General features: G+C 42.1%; 1 protein-coding gene across 1 annotated transcript in view; it reads left to right on the top strand.

Annotated features, from left to right (window-relative positions):
- Nucleotides 1-650: 650 nt before the first annotated feature.
- LOC106572554 (von Willebrand factor A domain-containing protein 5B1) overlaps nt 651-17,175 on the top strand; it is a 69,579-nt gene continuing 53,054 nt past the window's right edge. Inside the window, exons 1-10 of the mRNA XM_014146834.2 lie at nt 651-934; nt 4,263-4,410; nt 4,628-4,789; nt 5,050-5,272; nt 6,105-6,262; nt 6,506-6,637; nt 9,544-9,668; nt 12,058-12,234; nt 15,597-15,707; nt 16,208-16,410. Of these exons, the coding sequence (XP_014002309.2) occupies nt 4,272-4,410; nt 4,628-4,789; nt 5,050-5,272; nt 6,105-6,262; nt 6,506-6,637; nt 9,544-9,668; nt 12,058-12,234; nt 15,597-15,707; nt 16,208-16,410 (1,430 nt within the window). The 5' untranslated portion in view covers nt 651-934; nt 4,263-4,271. The remainder of the gene's footprint in view (nt 935-4,262; nt 4,411-4,627; nt 4,790-5,049; nt 5,273-6,104; nt 6,263-6,505; nt 6,638-9,543; nt 9,669-12,057; nt 12,235-15,596; nt 15,708-16,207; nt 16,411-17,175) is intronic.

Below are 17,175 nucleotides of genomic sequence, written 5' to 3'. Positions count from 1 at the left end.
GATTGTTTAATTGTGGAACGATGCAGCTTCAGCCAATAACCCCCACCCACACCAACTCTCCCTCACAAATGTCCTTTAAGATGCCATTAGAGGTCTACATCGATTGTCATGGTTACGTCCTCAGTAAAAAAAACAAAACAAAAAACAGGTGGATTAGATTAACAGTGGCCACAACGCAGACAGCCAAAATCATATCACCCACATTAGAATCTAAACATTATAGGCTTTGCAATAAAGCAGAGACACAGCACTGAACTGGTGAGGGGGAAGGCTGATGCCTGGATGGAGGCGAGACGAGCTTTATGTTCACCCTCCCATAATTTCTTGTTCTCCACGCCTGGCGTTGCATTTAATTTAGTCTGATCCCCCAGCCATCAAAAAGAATGCATGAATGGGGTCTCTCGTCATCGATTGCAGGGAAGAAGCAGAGTGGGTGGTGCTGATGCTATGAATGCAGAGGGGAGGGGTAGTAGGGGAAGGGGAGGGCGGAATGCTAATCTGTTGCACAGGTTTCTCGCTCTCTCGCTCTGTATCTCTGTCTGTCTGTCTGTCTGTCTCTCTCTCTCTCTCTCTCTCTCTCTCTCTCATCCTTTCTCTCACTGAAAACCTCTAACTCCAGCCACAGGGAGGGGGGAGAGACTGAGCTGAGATACTTTGTATAACCACATGTTGCTGTGCTGAATATATTGCTGCCAAGGTTGCTGCCTAGTGTCCACTGTCCTTCTCTGTTTTTGTTTAGTTCCTCTGTGAAAAGCCAGAGACATTGAATTAATAGTTTCTCTCCCCACCTCTGATAGCTGGCATTTGCCACATACTCTAGAGGAAAGAAAAAAGGGATGGAAAAGAAATAGAAGCGAAAAGGACATATTTCATGAAAAGTGGGTACCCAAAAGACAGAAATCATCATCTCACCCCCAGTTTACACAAATGAAAGGTAAGACTTCAGTATTTCAGTAGTTGTTGCTGAATATTGTGCATGTCTATTGTATATTGGCATTGATATGTTTGCAATTATATCAGCCAGCATTGAAATCCAGCAATAGCAATACAAACCATTCTGTATTATCAAGATGGTTATTTCTGACCTGTTTCATTGGAAAGCTGATGTTATTGTGGTGTTATCATGACTGTGCTGTATGGATGGTGACTGTATGGATGATATTAGGCTGTTTGGATGAGCCTTTCTGAAGAGCTCAAGACAATTCATAAGACAAGGAGAGAGTCTCATGGGGTCTGTCACTTGGACACACTCATTATCACAGCCTATCAGACTGAAAAAAGAAACTCCCATTAAGAGAGAAACACTAATGGATTACCTTTAGGATTTTGCCATTATTGAAAAGGGCATAATATCAATCAACTTAATTGTGAACATTTAATGATTTTGCCCCAACATTTTTGTTCCTCTTCTCATTTTTTGATATATTATATTATATTATTTTTTAAAGTGGATTTAGGTTATTAATCACGGTTATTAATTATAGGTTATTAATCAATATGGGCTGAATAATCTGATTGCACAATGCATTTCTGTATTGTCACAGCTAAAACAGTTTACAGTCCAGTTATGCTGTTCAATTTGTTTTTAGAATAAGGGAAGAATAATGGCATTGTGATGTGAGAGATGTTGCGTTTTAGAGGAACAAGACACTGCATCTGCATCTCTGCTTGTTCCCATCTTGTGTCCCTTAGGACACATGGTGGCACTGTTGACACTGATTGCAGAGCAGGTGTGCGCAGTGAGCACTGTGGGTGCATCTGTCTGGCCTATACCTTTTCACTAAATGACAATCCTGTGCCGGGCCAGCCAAAACCTCCTTTTGATTAATTAGTATGAGGAGGCGGCACACTTAAAATATCTTTTTTAAATGAATTATGGATCCTGTAAATTGTGGATGCATTATGACAGCAAACAGTCATCGTGTCCAGGCAGGGAGTCAGTAAGACCAATGATTTTGAGATCCATCATGTAGATAATTCACAAAAATACTATTTGGCTGAAGGAGCAGTTTAGAGTTTTTCACTCTGTCTAAGTATTGTACTGTATGTAGTCTTACAGCCACTAATACTGGCATATTAGTTTGGAGAGACACTGGCCAGTATCATCAGCAGGCAGGCAACGGCTCAGTCTCTATGGAAATTTGCTTTCGTCACAACACCACGCATAAAGGCTGTGTTAGAGGCTCAGGCTCTCTGAACACAACAGAAACCCAGGACACCACAACATAAAAAAGTCTGGGTTGCCAGATACAGTGCCTTCGGAAAGTATTCAGACCCCTTGACTTTTCCCACATTTTGTTAAGTTACATCAAATCAAATCAAATTACAGCCTTATTCTACAATCGATTAAATATTATATTTTTCTTAGCAATCTACACACAATACCCCATAATGACAAAACAAAAACAGGTTTTTAGATTTAAAAAATATAAGTGCATCCTGTTTCCATTGATCCATGTTTCCATTGAGATGTTTCTACAACGTCATTGGAGTCCACCTGTGGTAAATGAAATTGATTGTACATGATTTGGAAAGGCACACACCTGTCTATATAAGGTCCCACAGTTGACAGTGCATGTCAGAGTAAAAACCAAGCCATGAGGTTGAAGGAATTTTCCGTAGAGCTCCGAGACAGGATTGTGTCGAGGCACAGATCTGGGGAAGGATACAAAACATTTCTGCAGCATTGAAGGTCCCCAAGAACACAGTGGCCACCATCCTTTGTTTGGAACCACCAAGACTCTTTCTAGAGCTGGCCATCTGGCCAAACTGAGCAATCGGGGGAGAAGGGCCTTGGTCAGGGAGGTGACCAAGGCCGGACGGAAGCCACTTCTCAGTAAAAGGCACATGACAGCTCACTTGGAGTTTGCCAAAAGGCACCTAAAGACTCATAGACCATGAGAACTCTTTTGCCTGAATGCGTAGCGTCACGTCTGGAGGAAACCTGGCACCATCCCTATGGTGAAACATGATGGTGGCAGCATCATGCTATGGGGATGTTTTTCAGCGTCAGGGACTGGGAGATTAGTCAGGATCAAGGCAAAAATGAACGGAGCAAAGTACAGAGAGATGCTTGATGAAAACTTGCTACAGAGTGCTCAGGACCTCAGACTAGGGGCGAAGGTTCACCTTCCTACAGGAGTGGCTTCGGGACAAGTCTCTGTCTTTGAGTGGCCCAGCCAGAGCCCAGACTTGAACCCGATCGAACATCTCTAGAAGAGACCTGAAAATAGCTGTGCAGCAACGCTCCCCATCCAACCGGACAGAGCTTAAGAGCATCTGCAGAGAGGAATGGGAGAAACTCCCCAAATATAGGTATGCCAAGCTTGTAGCGTCATACCCAATGAGGACTCAAGGCTGTAATTGCTGCCAAAGGTGCTTTAATAAAGTAATGAGTAAAGGGTCTGAATACTTATGTAAATGTGATATTCAATTTTTTTTTATATATATACATTTGCAAAAATGTCTGAAAACCTATTTTTGCTTTGTCATTATGGGTTATTGTGTGTAGATTGATGAGGGGAAAAAACGATCTTACCAATTTTAGAACAAGGCTGTAATGTAACACAATGTGGAAAAGGTCAAGGGGTCTGAATACTTTATGAATGCACTGTAGGATGACATTTGCATTAAAATACAGGTCGGCCATGAGCATTGGCCACTTCTCACAGCCCTATCTCATCTCGCACCCTCATTCATGCAATATTCTACCAGACCAGTGCACCTTTGGTGTTGATCATCTGTTGATGGATGAGTCATGCTTTTTCTATAGTGGGAATTTGAAAGGTTGTGTCCTGAATATAACCTTGAAAAATGTATATGTCTTCACTTGCTGCCTTTGCCTTGCATGTACAGTAGATCAGAGGCCCCCAACCATACTACATAAAAAAAATCTCTCTCTAATGTTTTTGTTTTCATTTTCACCAATCGCCTTTGTAGTCTAAGCATAGTCTAAGCATGCAATGACTGAACTGATAGTTTGAATTCTCCTGAGGTTTTATTGTCTGGGCCTGCTCTGCAGGGATGTAAAGTTTTTGCTGATCAGAATTCTGGACAGCAAAAGACATGATTCTATTTCAAAGGCACTAAAAAGGTCCTGACTGTTGTCTTTGATGTTATTGCTGGACAACAATGCAAGGGTAAGGATGTCAGAGCTAGACTTATACTGATGTTTGCTTGTTTGTTGAATTATTGTACAAGTTATTCAAAAAGATTCTGAACATTATGTTTTTTACCCTCTGTCTATGATTGGCAACGAAAAGAAACTCACCATGCCAGGCCTGATCAACAAGGGGAGTCAGAATGCTCTGCCTCTCAGTGTCTGCGAGATCACTTCCTGTGTCAGAGGTTACACCCTGGCCCTGACAGCATCCATGACCTACAATAACTTCGAGGATAATCCTATTGAGGGTGAGAACCTCATTTGTTATTACAAATATAAAAGTTATCATGAACATTCTCTGGGGGCCTTATACAAGTGTGTTTAGAATTATGATTTTGAATTTCCTTCCCTTGTCTCTTGTCTCCAGAGCTTCCACAGTGCTTCTCAATATCAATCATTACTTTTAGTTAGTTTTTACTTAATTGCCTGTTTGTCTCTGGTTAATGTTAACTGTATTTGATGTAGGTGTCTTCATTTACCCGCTGGAAGAATGCTCTACTGTGGTGGGATTTGAAGCTATGATCTCCAACCAGATAATAACTGTGCAAATCAAAGACAAGTCCAAGATTGATGACTGTTACTTTGATTGCTGCACTCCAACTAATGGTGCCCTTCAGAGTGGCAGTGGTAAGGATGGGTCTCGTGTGAAGTGCTGTGGTCAGTCGTTGTGTAGTTTGGTCCCAGATCTGTTTGCACTGTCTTGCCAACTCCTATGGTCATTCGTGTGACAATGACAATAGGAGATGGAAAGACAGCACAAACAGAGACCAGGCTAGTGGTTTTGGGTCCAACTATCTTGATTTCTAGTCCAATCAATAAGGATAATATTTCTCAGAAAAATACAAAACATTACCATTTATGTGAGTTGTTCTGCTATGGTATTCCAGGACATATTGTGCTGGATGAGGACTTGGAGAGGACAGTGTTGGTGGTGAACCTAGGGGTCATCCCCCCTCTGGAGACAGTCAACGTGTTGGTCAGCACCTCCTCTGAGCTGCCCACCCTGCCCAACGGGGGTATCCGGGTCACCTCACCCACCGTGTGCACCCCCAGGGTCCAGAGGACCATCAACGAGGAGCAGGGACTCTCCCCAAACTTCCACAACAGAGCGTAAGAATACCGTGACAGAGTGTCATCATCATAACCACAACTGAATGTCACCACTGTGCCACAGCTGAATGTCAATGCTATCTTGTCCAAATCAAAACTCTATGGTGCCATTTTGATCTTTAAAGGAAACTTTAACTTTAACTGTTAACTTGGAGGTTAAGTTATTCACAGCATGCCTGCATCAGACATCAATTATTTCAAATGTTGGGTTCCCGAGTGGCGCAGCGGTCTAAGGCACTGCATCTCAGTGCTCGAGGTGTCACTACAGACACCCTGGTTCAAATCCAGGCTGTATCACAACCGGCCGTGATTGGGAGTCCCATGATTGGGCGGCGCACAATTGGCCCAGCGTCTTCCGGGTTTGGCCGGTGTAGGCCGTCATTGTAAATAAGAATGTGTTCTTAACTGACTTGCCTAGTTAAATAAAGGTTAAATTAAAAATAATAATAATAACACAGACAGAGAGATAGCCGATTGGTGGACAAGTGTAACGTAGACGCTGGGAGTCAAGAAGCAGGTGCAGGTGGCAAGTTTAATATAACAAACATGGAACGATACAACGTAGGAGCAGCGTCTAGACATGAACAACAGAAACAATAATGCCTGGGGAAAGAACCAAAGGGAGTGTCAGATAAAGGGGAGGTAATGAGTGAGGTAATGGAGTCCAGGTGTGCTTAATGATGAATGCCAGGTCGGCGTAATGATGGTTCCCAGGACCAGTGGTTAGTAAACCGGCAACGTTGAAGCCGGAGGGGAGGAGCAGGAGTAGATGTGACAACAAGACTTTGAATTAAATGACTAGGATTTTCTATTGTGGTATTTTCTGGCACAGGAGGGACAGCAGGCATAATTGTGCCCTGGATCCAAATAAGCAGACTCCTATCACCCCCCAGCTGTACATGGCCCAGCTGCTGGAGGAAGAGGCCATCAACTCCATTGACTATGAGTTTAGCTTCCAGCTGGAGATCAGAGCCCCGTATCTCCTTGCAGGTCAGACACAACATACAACCATCTACACGTTGCAGTTTATTTGTATTATAATACAATTTATGTTCCACTGACCAACAGTGACTTGGATTACCAATAGGCATCTTTCCTCTATGAGTACAAAGCTACCTCTGTTCACACAAACAAGATTCATTTGAGTTTTTTTGGGATATCTTTTTCTAGTATTTTCATGTGATTCCACTGTTTATTCTACACTGTAGATGCTTTATAGGTGTCTTTGTGCAGGTGTGGAAAGCCCCTCTCATGCCATCCGGGCCGACGCAGACCCCCTGGCCCGCTCAGCTACCAGCGTCGTCATCACACTGGCTGACAAGTACACTTACGACTGCCCTGTGGAGATCATCATCTACCCCAGTGGTGGGTACTGTACTGTTGTGGACACACCACTCACCATTCAGCCTGCCAGGGACTACCATTACTCATGCCTCTTCAAATACAATATCACATACACAGAATAGGCCAGTGTTACATTTTATGTTTTAGTCATTTAGCAGATGCTCTTATACAGAGCGACTGGATAGCTAAGTGAGACAATGACACATCACAATCGTATCATGTACATTTTCCCTCAACAAAGTATTCATCAGCAAAGTCAGTGCTAGTGGGAAAATCATTGACTATCCACTGCAAACAATTCGTCCTGTTATTTATATGTGGACAGTTAATCAGATCACACGGGAGTTGAGTCATCATCCTTCGCCTGAGGGCATAGCGGGATTTCTTATAAGTGTCCGGATTAGTGTCCCGCTCCTTGAAAGCGGCAGCTCTAGCCTTTAGCTCGATGCGGATGTTGCCTGTAATCCATGGCTTCTGGTTGGGATATGTACGTACGGTCACTGTGGGGATGATGTCGTTGAGGCACTTATTGATGAAGCCGATGACTGAGGTGGTATACTCCTCAACGCTATTGGATGAATCCCGGAACATATTCCAGTCTATGCTAGCAAAACAGTCCTGTAGCATAGCATCTGCGTCATCTGACCACTTCCATATTGAGCGAGTCACTGGTACTTCCTGCTTTAGTTTTTGCTTGTAAGCAGGAATCAGGAGGATAGAATTATGGTCAGATTTGCCAAATGGAGGGTGGGGGAGAGCTTTGTACGCGTCTCTGTGTGTGGAGTAAAGGTGGTCTAGAGTTTTTTTTTTCCCTCTGGCTGCACATGTGACATGCTGGTAGAAATGTGGTAAACATGATTTAAGTTTCCCTGCATTAAAGTCCTCGGCCACTAGGAGCGCCGCTTCTGGATGAGCATTTTCTTATTTGCTTATGGCCTTATAGAGTTGGTTGAGTGCGGTCTTAGTGCCAGCATCGGTCTGCGGTGGTAAATAGACGGCTACAAATAATATATATGAGAACTCTCTTGGTAGATAGTGTGGTTTACAGCTTATCATAAGGCGAGCAATACCTCAAGACTTCTTTAATATTAGACATCGCGCACCAGCTGTTATTGACAAATAGACAGACACCCCCACCCCTTGTCTTACCAGACGTAGCTTCTCTGTTCTGCCGGTGCATGGAAAATCCCGCCAGCTCTAAATTATCTGTGTCGTCGTTCAGCCACGACTCGAGGAAACATAATATATTACAGTTTTTAATGTCCCGTTGGTAGGATAATCTTAATCGTAGGTCATACATTTTATTTTCCAATGATTGCACGTTAACCAATTGAACGGATGGCAGTGGGAGTTTACTCGTTTGCCTACGGATTCTCAGAAGGCAGCCCGACCTGCGACCCTTTTTCCTCCGTCTTTTCTTCACGGAAATGACAGGGATTTGGGCCTGTTCCGGGGAAAGCAGTATATCCTTATTGTCGGACTCATTAAAGGAAAAAGCTTCTTCCAGTTCGAGGTGAGTAATCGCTGTTCTGATGTCCAGAAGTTATTTTCGGTCATAAGAGATGGTAGCAGCAACATTATATACAAAATAAGTTTAAAAAAAGAAGTTACAAACAACGCAGAAAAACTAACAAAATAGCACAGTTGGTAAAACGTCATCCATCCTCTTCGGCGCTATCTTATCATGATTTTATATGTTTTATTTCATAGTTTTGATGTCTAAACTATTATTCTACAATGTAAAAATAAAGAAAAACCTTGAATGAGTAGGTGTTATAAAACTTTTGACCTGTAGTGTATATATACAGTATATACTGTATATATATATCTCTCTCTATCCTTACTTTCTTCTCTCTCTCTTTCTTTAAACCCCCACCCCCCCTTCTCTCTCTTTCTCTATCTTAGTCCTCTCCTGGTTGTCTTAATCTCTGCCTGGACCAGTTGTCTTCCAGAGGCAGGAATGGGTCCCCAGATTGCTTGTCCAATAAGGCTCTAAAGAGATGGCTTTGTTTACAAACGCCCCTGGGGCCAGTGGCTTGCTATGCAATTCAATTCAGTCCACTGTGGGACTGGGGTTTTAATCTCATCAAGGAGACTGCTGAGCACAACCAGATGGCCAAGGCAATAGAGAGATGTATGGAGTACTTGCCGGAAGCAGTTTTCCCTCAGTTTTTGTATAGTGAAATTAACTTAAAATGATTTAGAAAAGTGATTGTTGGACGGTTTTCATCAAAAGCTTGATTTACTAAATGGTCAATAAAAACAGCTCGCCATGAACTTCACTGCAGAGAGATGTATTGAGGGATGCCTGTGGAGAGAAGAATATGAGCAGAAAATAGCAAAGCACTTTCAATCACAGTAGTGGAGCTGGCATATGACTTGACAACAATAGCATTTCTCTGGAATCAAAATCCAAGAGGGACCTCAGTCTGATCATAGCTGAATCACTCATGGACAGACTACGTAAGCATAAATGGTACCATATATCTGTCATGGTAAAACGGGATGCGTGAGATAACAAGCAGCATTAGTTCCTGTGCTCAGGATAAATCACGATTTCGCAAGTATTAGAATTGTTTTTATTTTGGTAGGGGAGGGGACATTTGGCCCATAGACTTGCCCGTAACTTGCAAAGAGAGTGGGAGGAGCTCTTCGTTACGGTTCCGCTCCTCGTTCTATCACTTCTTTTAACACCCAGAACTTAATTGAGCACCTAACCAATTACGTAAGGCTTTAGTTATGGTTTAACCGAGATTAGTCTGTGACAGAAATATATACTACTTGGCCACATCTGCCTTTTCTCTGACAGGTGTTTGCAGGAATTGCGTATTGTACCCTTCTATCAGTGTTATGGCTTGTACTGAAACCTGCTTGTTGTCAAGGTGATACTGTACCATATTAGTCTAGTGCCCATTGTTTCCTACTAGATCCTCATCTGCCTCTTGTGCTGATTGAGGATGGAGACATGACACTGGAGGAGTACGATGAATACCTCACAGGGAAGAGTGACTACATCAAGGCCATCAAGAAGGACTCCAGTAATGAAAATAAAGTGAGTGCTGCATCTGATCTGATGTGATCTGCGTCTTACCCAGTAGCCTTATTGAGTGACAAAGAGGCAGCTATCTGAGAGGACTAATATAGATTAAAGAGGCTTTGTAAAATGGCAAGAGGCTGCTTATAATTAGAGCAGAAAAGCATATAGCATCATGAATATTCAATAACAACAGATAATGAGACCTCTCTTATAAGAAAAGATAGCAGTTTTGAAACTAAAGTAAAAGTGCAGTAACTGCAGTCGACTGTGGTGTTTTGGATGCAGTAATTGCAGAATAATTGCAATGTACTGCAGTTGAACTGCAGTTATACTGCACTGTAACTGCAGTTATACTGCAAAATAAACTGTTATTTTGGCCGCAGTACTTGAAGTATACTGCAGTTATACTGCGCACTGACTACAGTTATACTACAGTGTACAGCAGTCATACTGCACTCTGACTACAGTTATACAACAGTGTACTGCAGTTGTACTGCACACTGACTACAGTTGTACTACAGTGTACTGCAGTTATTCTGAACGCTAACTAGAGTTATACTAGTGTACTGCAGTTATACTACAGTGTACTGCAGTTATTCTGAACGCTAACTACAGTTATACTAGTGTACTGCAGTTATACTACAGTATACTGCAGGTATACTGCACACTAACTACAGTCATACTACAGTGTACTGCAGTTATACTGCACTCTGACTGCAATTATTTTTTGTAAGGGCTGCGTATCCACACCTTTTGCCAGTTTTGTGTGATTTGTTAGACCTGGTTTGGCCTGTATTAGTAGTCCTTTCCAGTATTCCTGTGTCCATTATTATTATATGAAAGCAATTTATTTATTTCAACCTATCTGAGATCATTTTAAAACCACACATGAATGATACACATTGGAGTTAAAGTGTGTTGTTTGAATGGTGAGTTTATTCTTTTTCTTGAGGTGAAATCGTGTCGGTACAGATTGTACCTTATTCTCCACATGTCTGAATGGCACTACTGTGGTAGATACAATTACATCCTTAAGTGACCAGTAGACCTCAATGGGAGGGAGAGAGAGGACACTTAGCCTAAATGATGTGTGGGATAAAAAGGGGTTACTATGGAAACCACAAAAAGTCCTCAGTGTTCTGCTTGGAATTTCTACCTGCAAGAACACATGCACCAGTTGATTGAGTGTCCTTTCTCTTTCAAATCATTTGGGTCTCATTCAAAACAAATTTCCAACCGTAATTTCCTTGAATTATACATTTTTATTTAAGAAGCATAGCTGAAATCAGCTTCTCAAAAACGTTCCGTATGGAGAATATTTTAGTGTTAGATCTACGTATCTAATGGATCTTAGCATGAAGGAAACAGCTGTGTTGTAGTTTAGCGGAACGCTGCCTTGTAGAGCTATAGCTCATTTTAATAAAATTATAATGCTTTTCTTATCAGATGTGATATGCAAGATATGTATAAAAAATGACATGTACAAAGTCATTGCTGTATGTGAATATGGCTCTTATGCAAAGCTTGCATGATGTGATTGGGATCTCATTCTCTTTATTTAATCATTTTCTTACTGTATCCTCTGACCATGTTATCCTCTCACCATGTTATGCTCTGACCATGTTATCCTCTCACCATGTTATGCTCTGACCATGTTATTGTCTGACCATGTTATCATCTCACCATGTTATGCTCTGACCATGTTATCCTCTCACCATGTTATGCTCTGACCATGTTATTGTCTGAACATGTTATCCTCTGACCATGTTATCCTCTCACCATGTTATGCTCTGACCATGTTATCCTCTCACCATGTTATGCTCTGACCATGTTATTGTCTGACCATGTTATCCTCTGACCATGTTATCATCTCACCATGTTATCCTCTGACCATGTTATCCTCTCACCATGTTATGCTCTGACCATGTTATCCTCTCACCATGTTATGCTCTGACCATGTTATCCTCTCACCATGTTATGCTCTCACCATGTTATGCTCTGACCATGTTATCCTCTCACCATGTTATGCTCTGACCATGTTATTGTCTGACCATGTTATCCTCTCACCATGTTATCCTCTGACCATGTTATCCTCTCACCATGTTATGCTCTCACCATGTTATGCTCTGACCATGTTATCCTCTCACCATGTTATCATCTCACCATGTTATGCTCTGACCATGTTATCCTCTCACCATGTTATGCTCTGACCATGTTATTGTCTGACCATGTTATCCTCTGACCATGTTATCCTCTGACCATGTTATCCTCTCACCATGTTATGCTCTGACCATGTTATCCTCTCACCATGTTATGCTCGGACCATGTTATTGTCTGACCATGTTATCCTCTGACCATGTTATCCTCTCACCATGTTATGCTCTGACCATGTGGCCAAATGAAGGTGGATATCATTCGTAAGCGTCTCCACAAGGACATCCTCCACAACCCTGCGGTTATGCTCAACTTCTGCCCAGACCTCAAGTCCATGACCTCTGACCTGAGGAAGGTGCATGGAGAGTTTATCTTCCTCATCGACCGCAGTGGGAGCATGAGCGGGGTCAACATCAGCTGTGTCAAGGTACTGTCATGACTTCATAACACATTGAAAACCCATTTGTAATCTATTCTTAATAAGGGCATAAACATAATGAACTGAGAAGTTTGGCAAAACTAAACCTGGAGGATGGAGACTTAAGGGCAACTAAAGTAATGGAATGAATTATGAAGGAATAACATAGTTTACTAATTAGATATGTAAGATGTGCTATTAATGACTCAATGACTCACTGGTCATTTGATGGAATGGTCAATGGAAACTCCTCTCAGCTCAGCCTTTATTTCCAGTGCATCTGACTGTAATGTTACATGATTGGACTGGGCTGAGAGTGGTGATGTTTGACTAACCCCTGTTGGTCTGTCACGCACAGCAGGGCAGCGTGACTCATACTCAGAAATCTTCTGATTGGGGAGAGATGGGCTTCCTCTCCCTCTGACACCCCAAAGCCTGACTTAAATCAAATTAAATCAAATTGTATTTGTCACATGCGCCGAATACAACAGGTGTAGACCTTACAGTGAAATGCTTACAAGCCCTTAACCGATGATGCAGTTTTACGAAAATACCTAAAACAATTTTTTTTTTAAAGTAAGAGATAAGATTTTTTTTTTTTTAAAGAGCAGCAGTAAATAACAATAGCAGGGCTATATACAGGGGGTACTGGTACAGAGTCAATGTAACAATGTGCAGGGGCACCGGTGATAATTATGTACATGCAGGTAGGGTTGTTGAAGTGGCTATGCATAGATAATAACAGAGAGTAGCAGCAGTGTAGTGGGGGAGTGCAAATAGTCTGTGTAGCCATTTGATTAGCTGTTCAGGAGTCTAATGGCTTGGGGGTAGAAGGTGTTTAGAAGCCTCTTGGACCTAGACTTGGCGCTCCGGTACCGCTTGCCGTGCGGTAGCAGAGAGAACAGTCTATGACTAGTGTGGCTGGAGTCTTTGACGATTTTTAGGGCCTTCCTCTGACACCGCCTGGTATAGAGGTCCTGGATGGCAGGAAGCTTGGCCCCGATGATGTACTGGGCCTTACGCACTACCCTCTGTAGTGCCTTGCGGTTGGAGGAAAAGCAGTTGCCATACCAGGCAGTGATGCAGCCGTCAGGATGCTCTCGGGTGCAGCTGTAAAATCTTTTGAGGATCTGAGGACCCATGACAAATCTTTTCACTCTCCTGAGGGGGGATCGGCCAGGTCAGACCGATGATGATGAAATAATTTCTCCTCGGTTTCTTTGATCTGCCAGAAACTCCCCCAAAATGCCAGGCCCCAATTTGATAGCATCTTTGACTGAATATAAGGAGAAAGAGAGATTTCTATGACACCAAAATGCCAGCGACCCCAAAATGCTAGCGAGCACCAATTTGATTGCACCTTTGAAAATGGGAGAAAGAACAGTGGAGATTTTCTATGACACAACGACTTCAAATTGACAAAAAGCATTGAAGTTTCCTGTGAGCTGACTCTCTAATCAATCTCTGCTATAACATTCTCTATCCACTTTCTCTGTATTGCTGCATGTCATGAAGAAAGTCCATTACATATAACAAGTGCTTCGTACGTGCATGCTTTATGACAGAGAAAATGCCATTACTGTTACTCAGTGGGTCAGAGGAGGGTTGTATTTCTTTATTTTAAAGAGTAAAAGAAAGGAAATCATGTAATTTCTGTCAACTTTTTGTCATAGCAACAAATTACGGGATTTCATTTCTCTTCACCATTATACACCGAGTGTACAAAACATGACATAGACTGACCAGGTGAATTCAGATAAAGCTATGATATTATTGATGTCACCTGTTAAATCCATTTCAATCAGTGTAGATGAAGGGGAGTAGATAGGTTTAAGAAGGATTTTTAAGCCTTGAGACAATTGAAATATGGATTGTGTAGGTGTGCCGTTCAGAGGGTAAATGGGCAAAACAGTATGCAGTATGAGATTATTCAAAGTAGCCACCCTTTGCCTTGATGACAGCTTTGCACACTCTTGGCATTCTCTCAACCAGCTTCACCTGGAATGCTTTTCCAATAGTCTTGAAGGAGTTCCCACATACGCTGAGCACTTGTTGGCTGCTTTTCCTTCACTCTGCGGTCCACCTCATCTCAAACTATCTCAATTGGGTTGAGGTTGGGTGATTGTGGAGGCCAGGTCATCTGATGCAGCACTCCATCCCTCTCCTTCTTGTTCAATTAGCCCTTACATAGCCTGGAGGTGTGTTGGGTGATTGTCCTGTTGAAAACAAATGATAGTCCCACTAAGCGCAAACCAGGTGGGATGGCGTATCGCTGCTGTGGTAGCCATGCTGGTTAAGTGTGCCTTGAATAAAATACAAAAATCACTGACAGTGGCACCAGCAAAGCACCATCACACCTCCTCCTCCATGCATCACGATGGGAACCACACATGTGGAGATCATCCTTTCACCTACTCTGCGTCTCACAAAGACACGGCGGTTGGAACCAAAAATCTCAAATTTTGACTCATCAGATCAAAGGACAGATTTCCACCGGTCTAATATCCATTGATCGTGTTTCTTTGCCCAATCAAGTCTCTTCTTCTGATTGGTGTCCTTTAGTAGTGGTTTCTTTGCAACAATTCGACCATGAAGGCCTGATTCACGCAGTCTCCTTTGAACAGTTGATGTTGAGATGTGTCTGTTACTTCAACACTGTGAAGCATTTATTTGGGCTGCAATTTCTGAGGCTGGTAACTCTAATCAACTTATCTTCTGCAGCAGAGGTAACTCTGTGTCTTCTTTTCCTGTGGAGGTCCTCATGAGAGTCAGTTTCATCATAACGCTTGATGGTTTTTGCGACTGCACTTAAAGACACTTTCTGTTCTTGAAATGACCAATAAACTTTGATTCAGTCATAAATAAATGAAACATTCACAAAGAAAGTGTATTAAATACACAATTTGGTGTAAAAAAACTGCATAATACAGTGAAATATGATTACAGCCAAACTTGAAATGAATGGTTGTTATTGTGCATACTCTTTCTAATAATACACTGGCCCGTCCCTCTGTCACACAGAGATGATAATAATAATAATAATAACACAATGGATTATGTTGCACTTCTCTAGTGCACCACAAAGACACTCTCCAGTGTATAGTAACTAGCCTGCTGACAGAGAAGATGGAGATAAAGTTGTAATCTGGTCATACTGCCGCAGCCGAAAATGTTTAAAGGTCAAGAATAACACTTGCAGCCAGGTGAACAAGGCTGGTTGTTAGAGAGTGTCTTAAAGATTGACCGCCTTGTCTGCCTGTCTTGTTCTTTTTCCTTTTCATTTCCAGCTCTCTCCCTCTCTTTCCCTCTTTTCTCATTCTCCTCTCCTTCGTATTGACCTTGTGTTTCCATCATTTCTGTTCTGTTCCCAGGATGCCATGGTGGTGATCCTGAAGAGCATTGTGCCTGCCAGCCTCTTCAACATCATCGGCTTTGGCTCCACATTCAAAACACTGTTTTCTACCAGTCAGAGCTATGATGAGGTATGAGGCAAGCAGAACATAGTGTTTCTTTTTTCAGGTCAATATTATTGAACTGCATGTCAGTGATAAAATCTCTATTAGTAAATGCTTAATCTTGCGTGACAGATTTCACAGCTACAGGTAGTACAGGTAGGGGTGACCGGTAGCATAGCGATTAAGAGCAGCGGGCCAGTAACCCAAAAAATAGCTGGTTCGAAAAATCTGTTGATGTGCCCTTGAGCAAGGCACTTAACCCTAATTACTCCAGTAAGTCGTTCTGGATAAGAGCGTCTGCTATATGACAAAAAAGGTAAACTGTAAATGTAGTCGGAGTACGAGTATAATTCACAGACACACTTGTCTGCCTCTGTTAGATGACTAAATGTTATTGTGTGTATTATTATAATAAATGCTGCTACAGTATGCTTCCCCCCTGTCTTTTCTCTGGGCAGCTACAAGTGTCTGTCACAAGAGACTCAAGACTAGTAAAATGCTTCTCCCCTGTCGTCTCCATGCTTCAGGAAACAGTAACCATGGCTTGTGAGTACATCAGGAAGATCCGAGCTGACATGGGTGGCACTAACATCCTGGCACCACTCAACTGGATCCTGAGGCAGCCCATGCACGCGGGTCATCCACGCATGCTCTTCCTGCTCACAGATGGGGCCGTCAGCAACACAGGGAAGGTCATCGAGCTGGTCCGCAGCCATGCCCGCTACACCAGGTTAACACACCATCAACTTACTTAACTTTGTTGTCTCCAATTGCTATAGACTACCGTATTCAAAATTATGGCATTTCCATGTAAAAGATCCCATGAGCACCAACATGTGAAGTTCATAGGAGCATGTTAAAGTGGGTGTCAAATGAAAGCTAAGAGTCTATATTTTGGGGAAATTAAGATACATTTTCCAACCATTTTCCATCTTAAGTAAAGGCTTTGATTTCTGGATAAACATACAGAAAAAGGAGTCTTAGATAGCATCTACCAGAAAAAGTATTAAAAAGTATTAGAAATACTTCAAAACACAATAATGTTTAAGTAGAGACCCCTGCCCACTAATATCAAAACAAATGTTCTGCCTTCTGTAAGTTTAAGAAACATTGCCTTGTGCCTTGAAATTCCATTACCAAAAATCCACATATCTTTAAGATATTTTCTCATTTCTCTCCCTTGTGAGGTGGGAGGATAATGAAAGTTCACAGAAGTAACAAGTAATGGTAGACATAGTTATATTTAATGCTATCAATATAGTTTATGAATTATTAAGTGATTAAAACTCGTAATTCCATTGCCAACTTGGTAACTGAATTACCCAAAAATCAGTAACGGAATTACTGCAACTGAATTGGCTACAATGGGAAATCATAATACTCACAAACCACAGTTGGGTCTCCTGATACTGTCCTCCCTTCCACTGCCATACTGTTATGTTCAGCTCATAGGGTCTCCTGATACTGTCCTCCCTTCCACTGCCATACTGTTATG

The sequence above is a fragment of the Salmo salar genome, chromosome ssa15 (genome assembly GCF_905237065.1).
Source record: "Salmo salar chromosome ssa15, Ssal_v3.1, whole genome shotgun sequence".
NCBI classification, from domain to species: Eukaryota; Metazoa; Chordata; class Actinopteri; order Salmoniformes; family Salmonidae; genus Salmo; species Salmo salar.
This window is presented reverse-complemented; position numbering and strand designations above follow the sequence as displayed.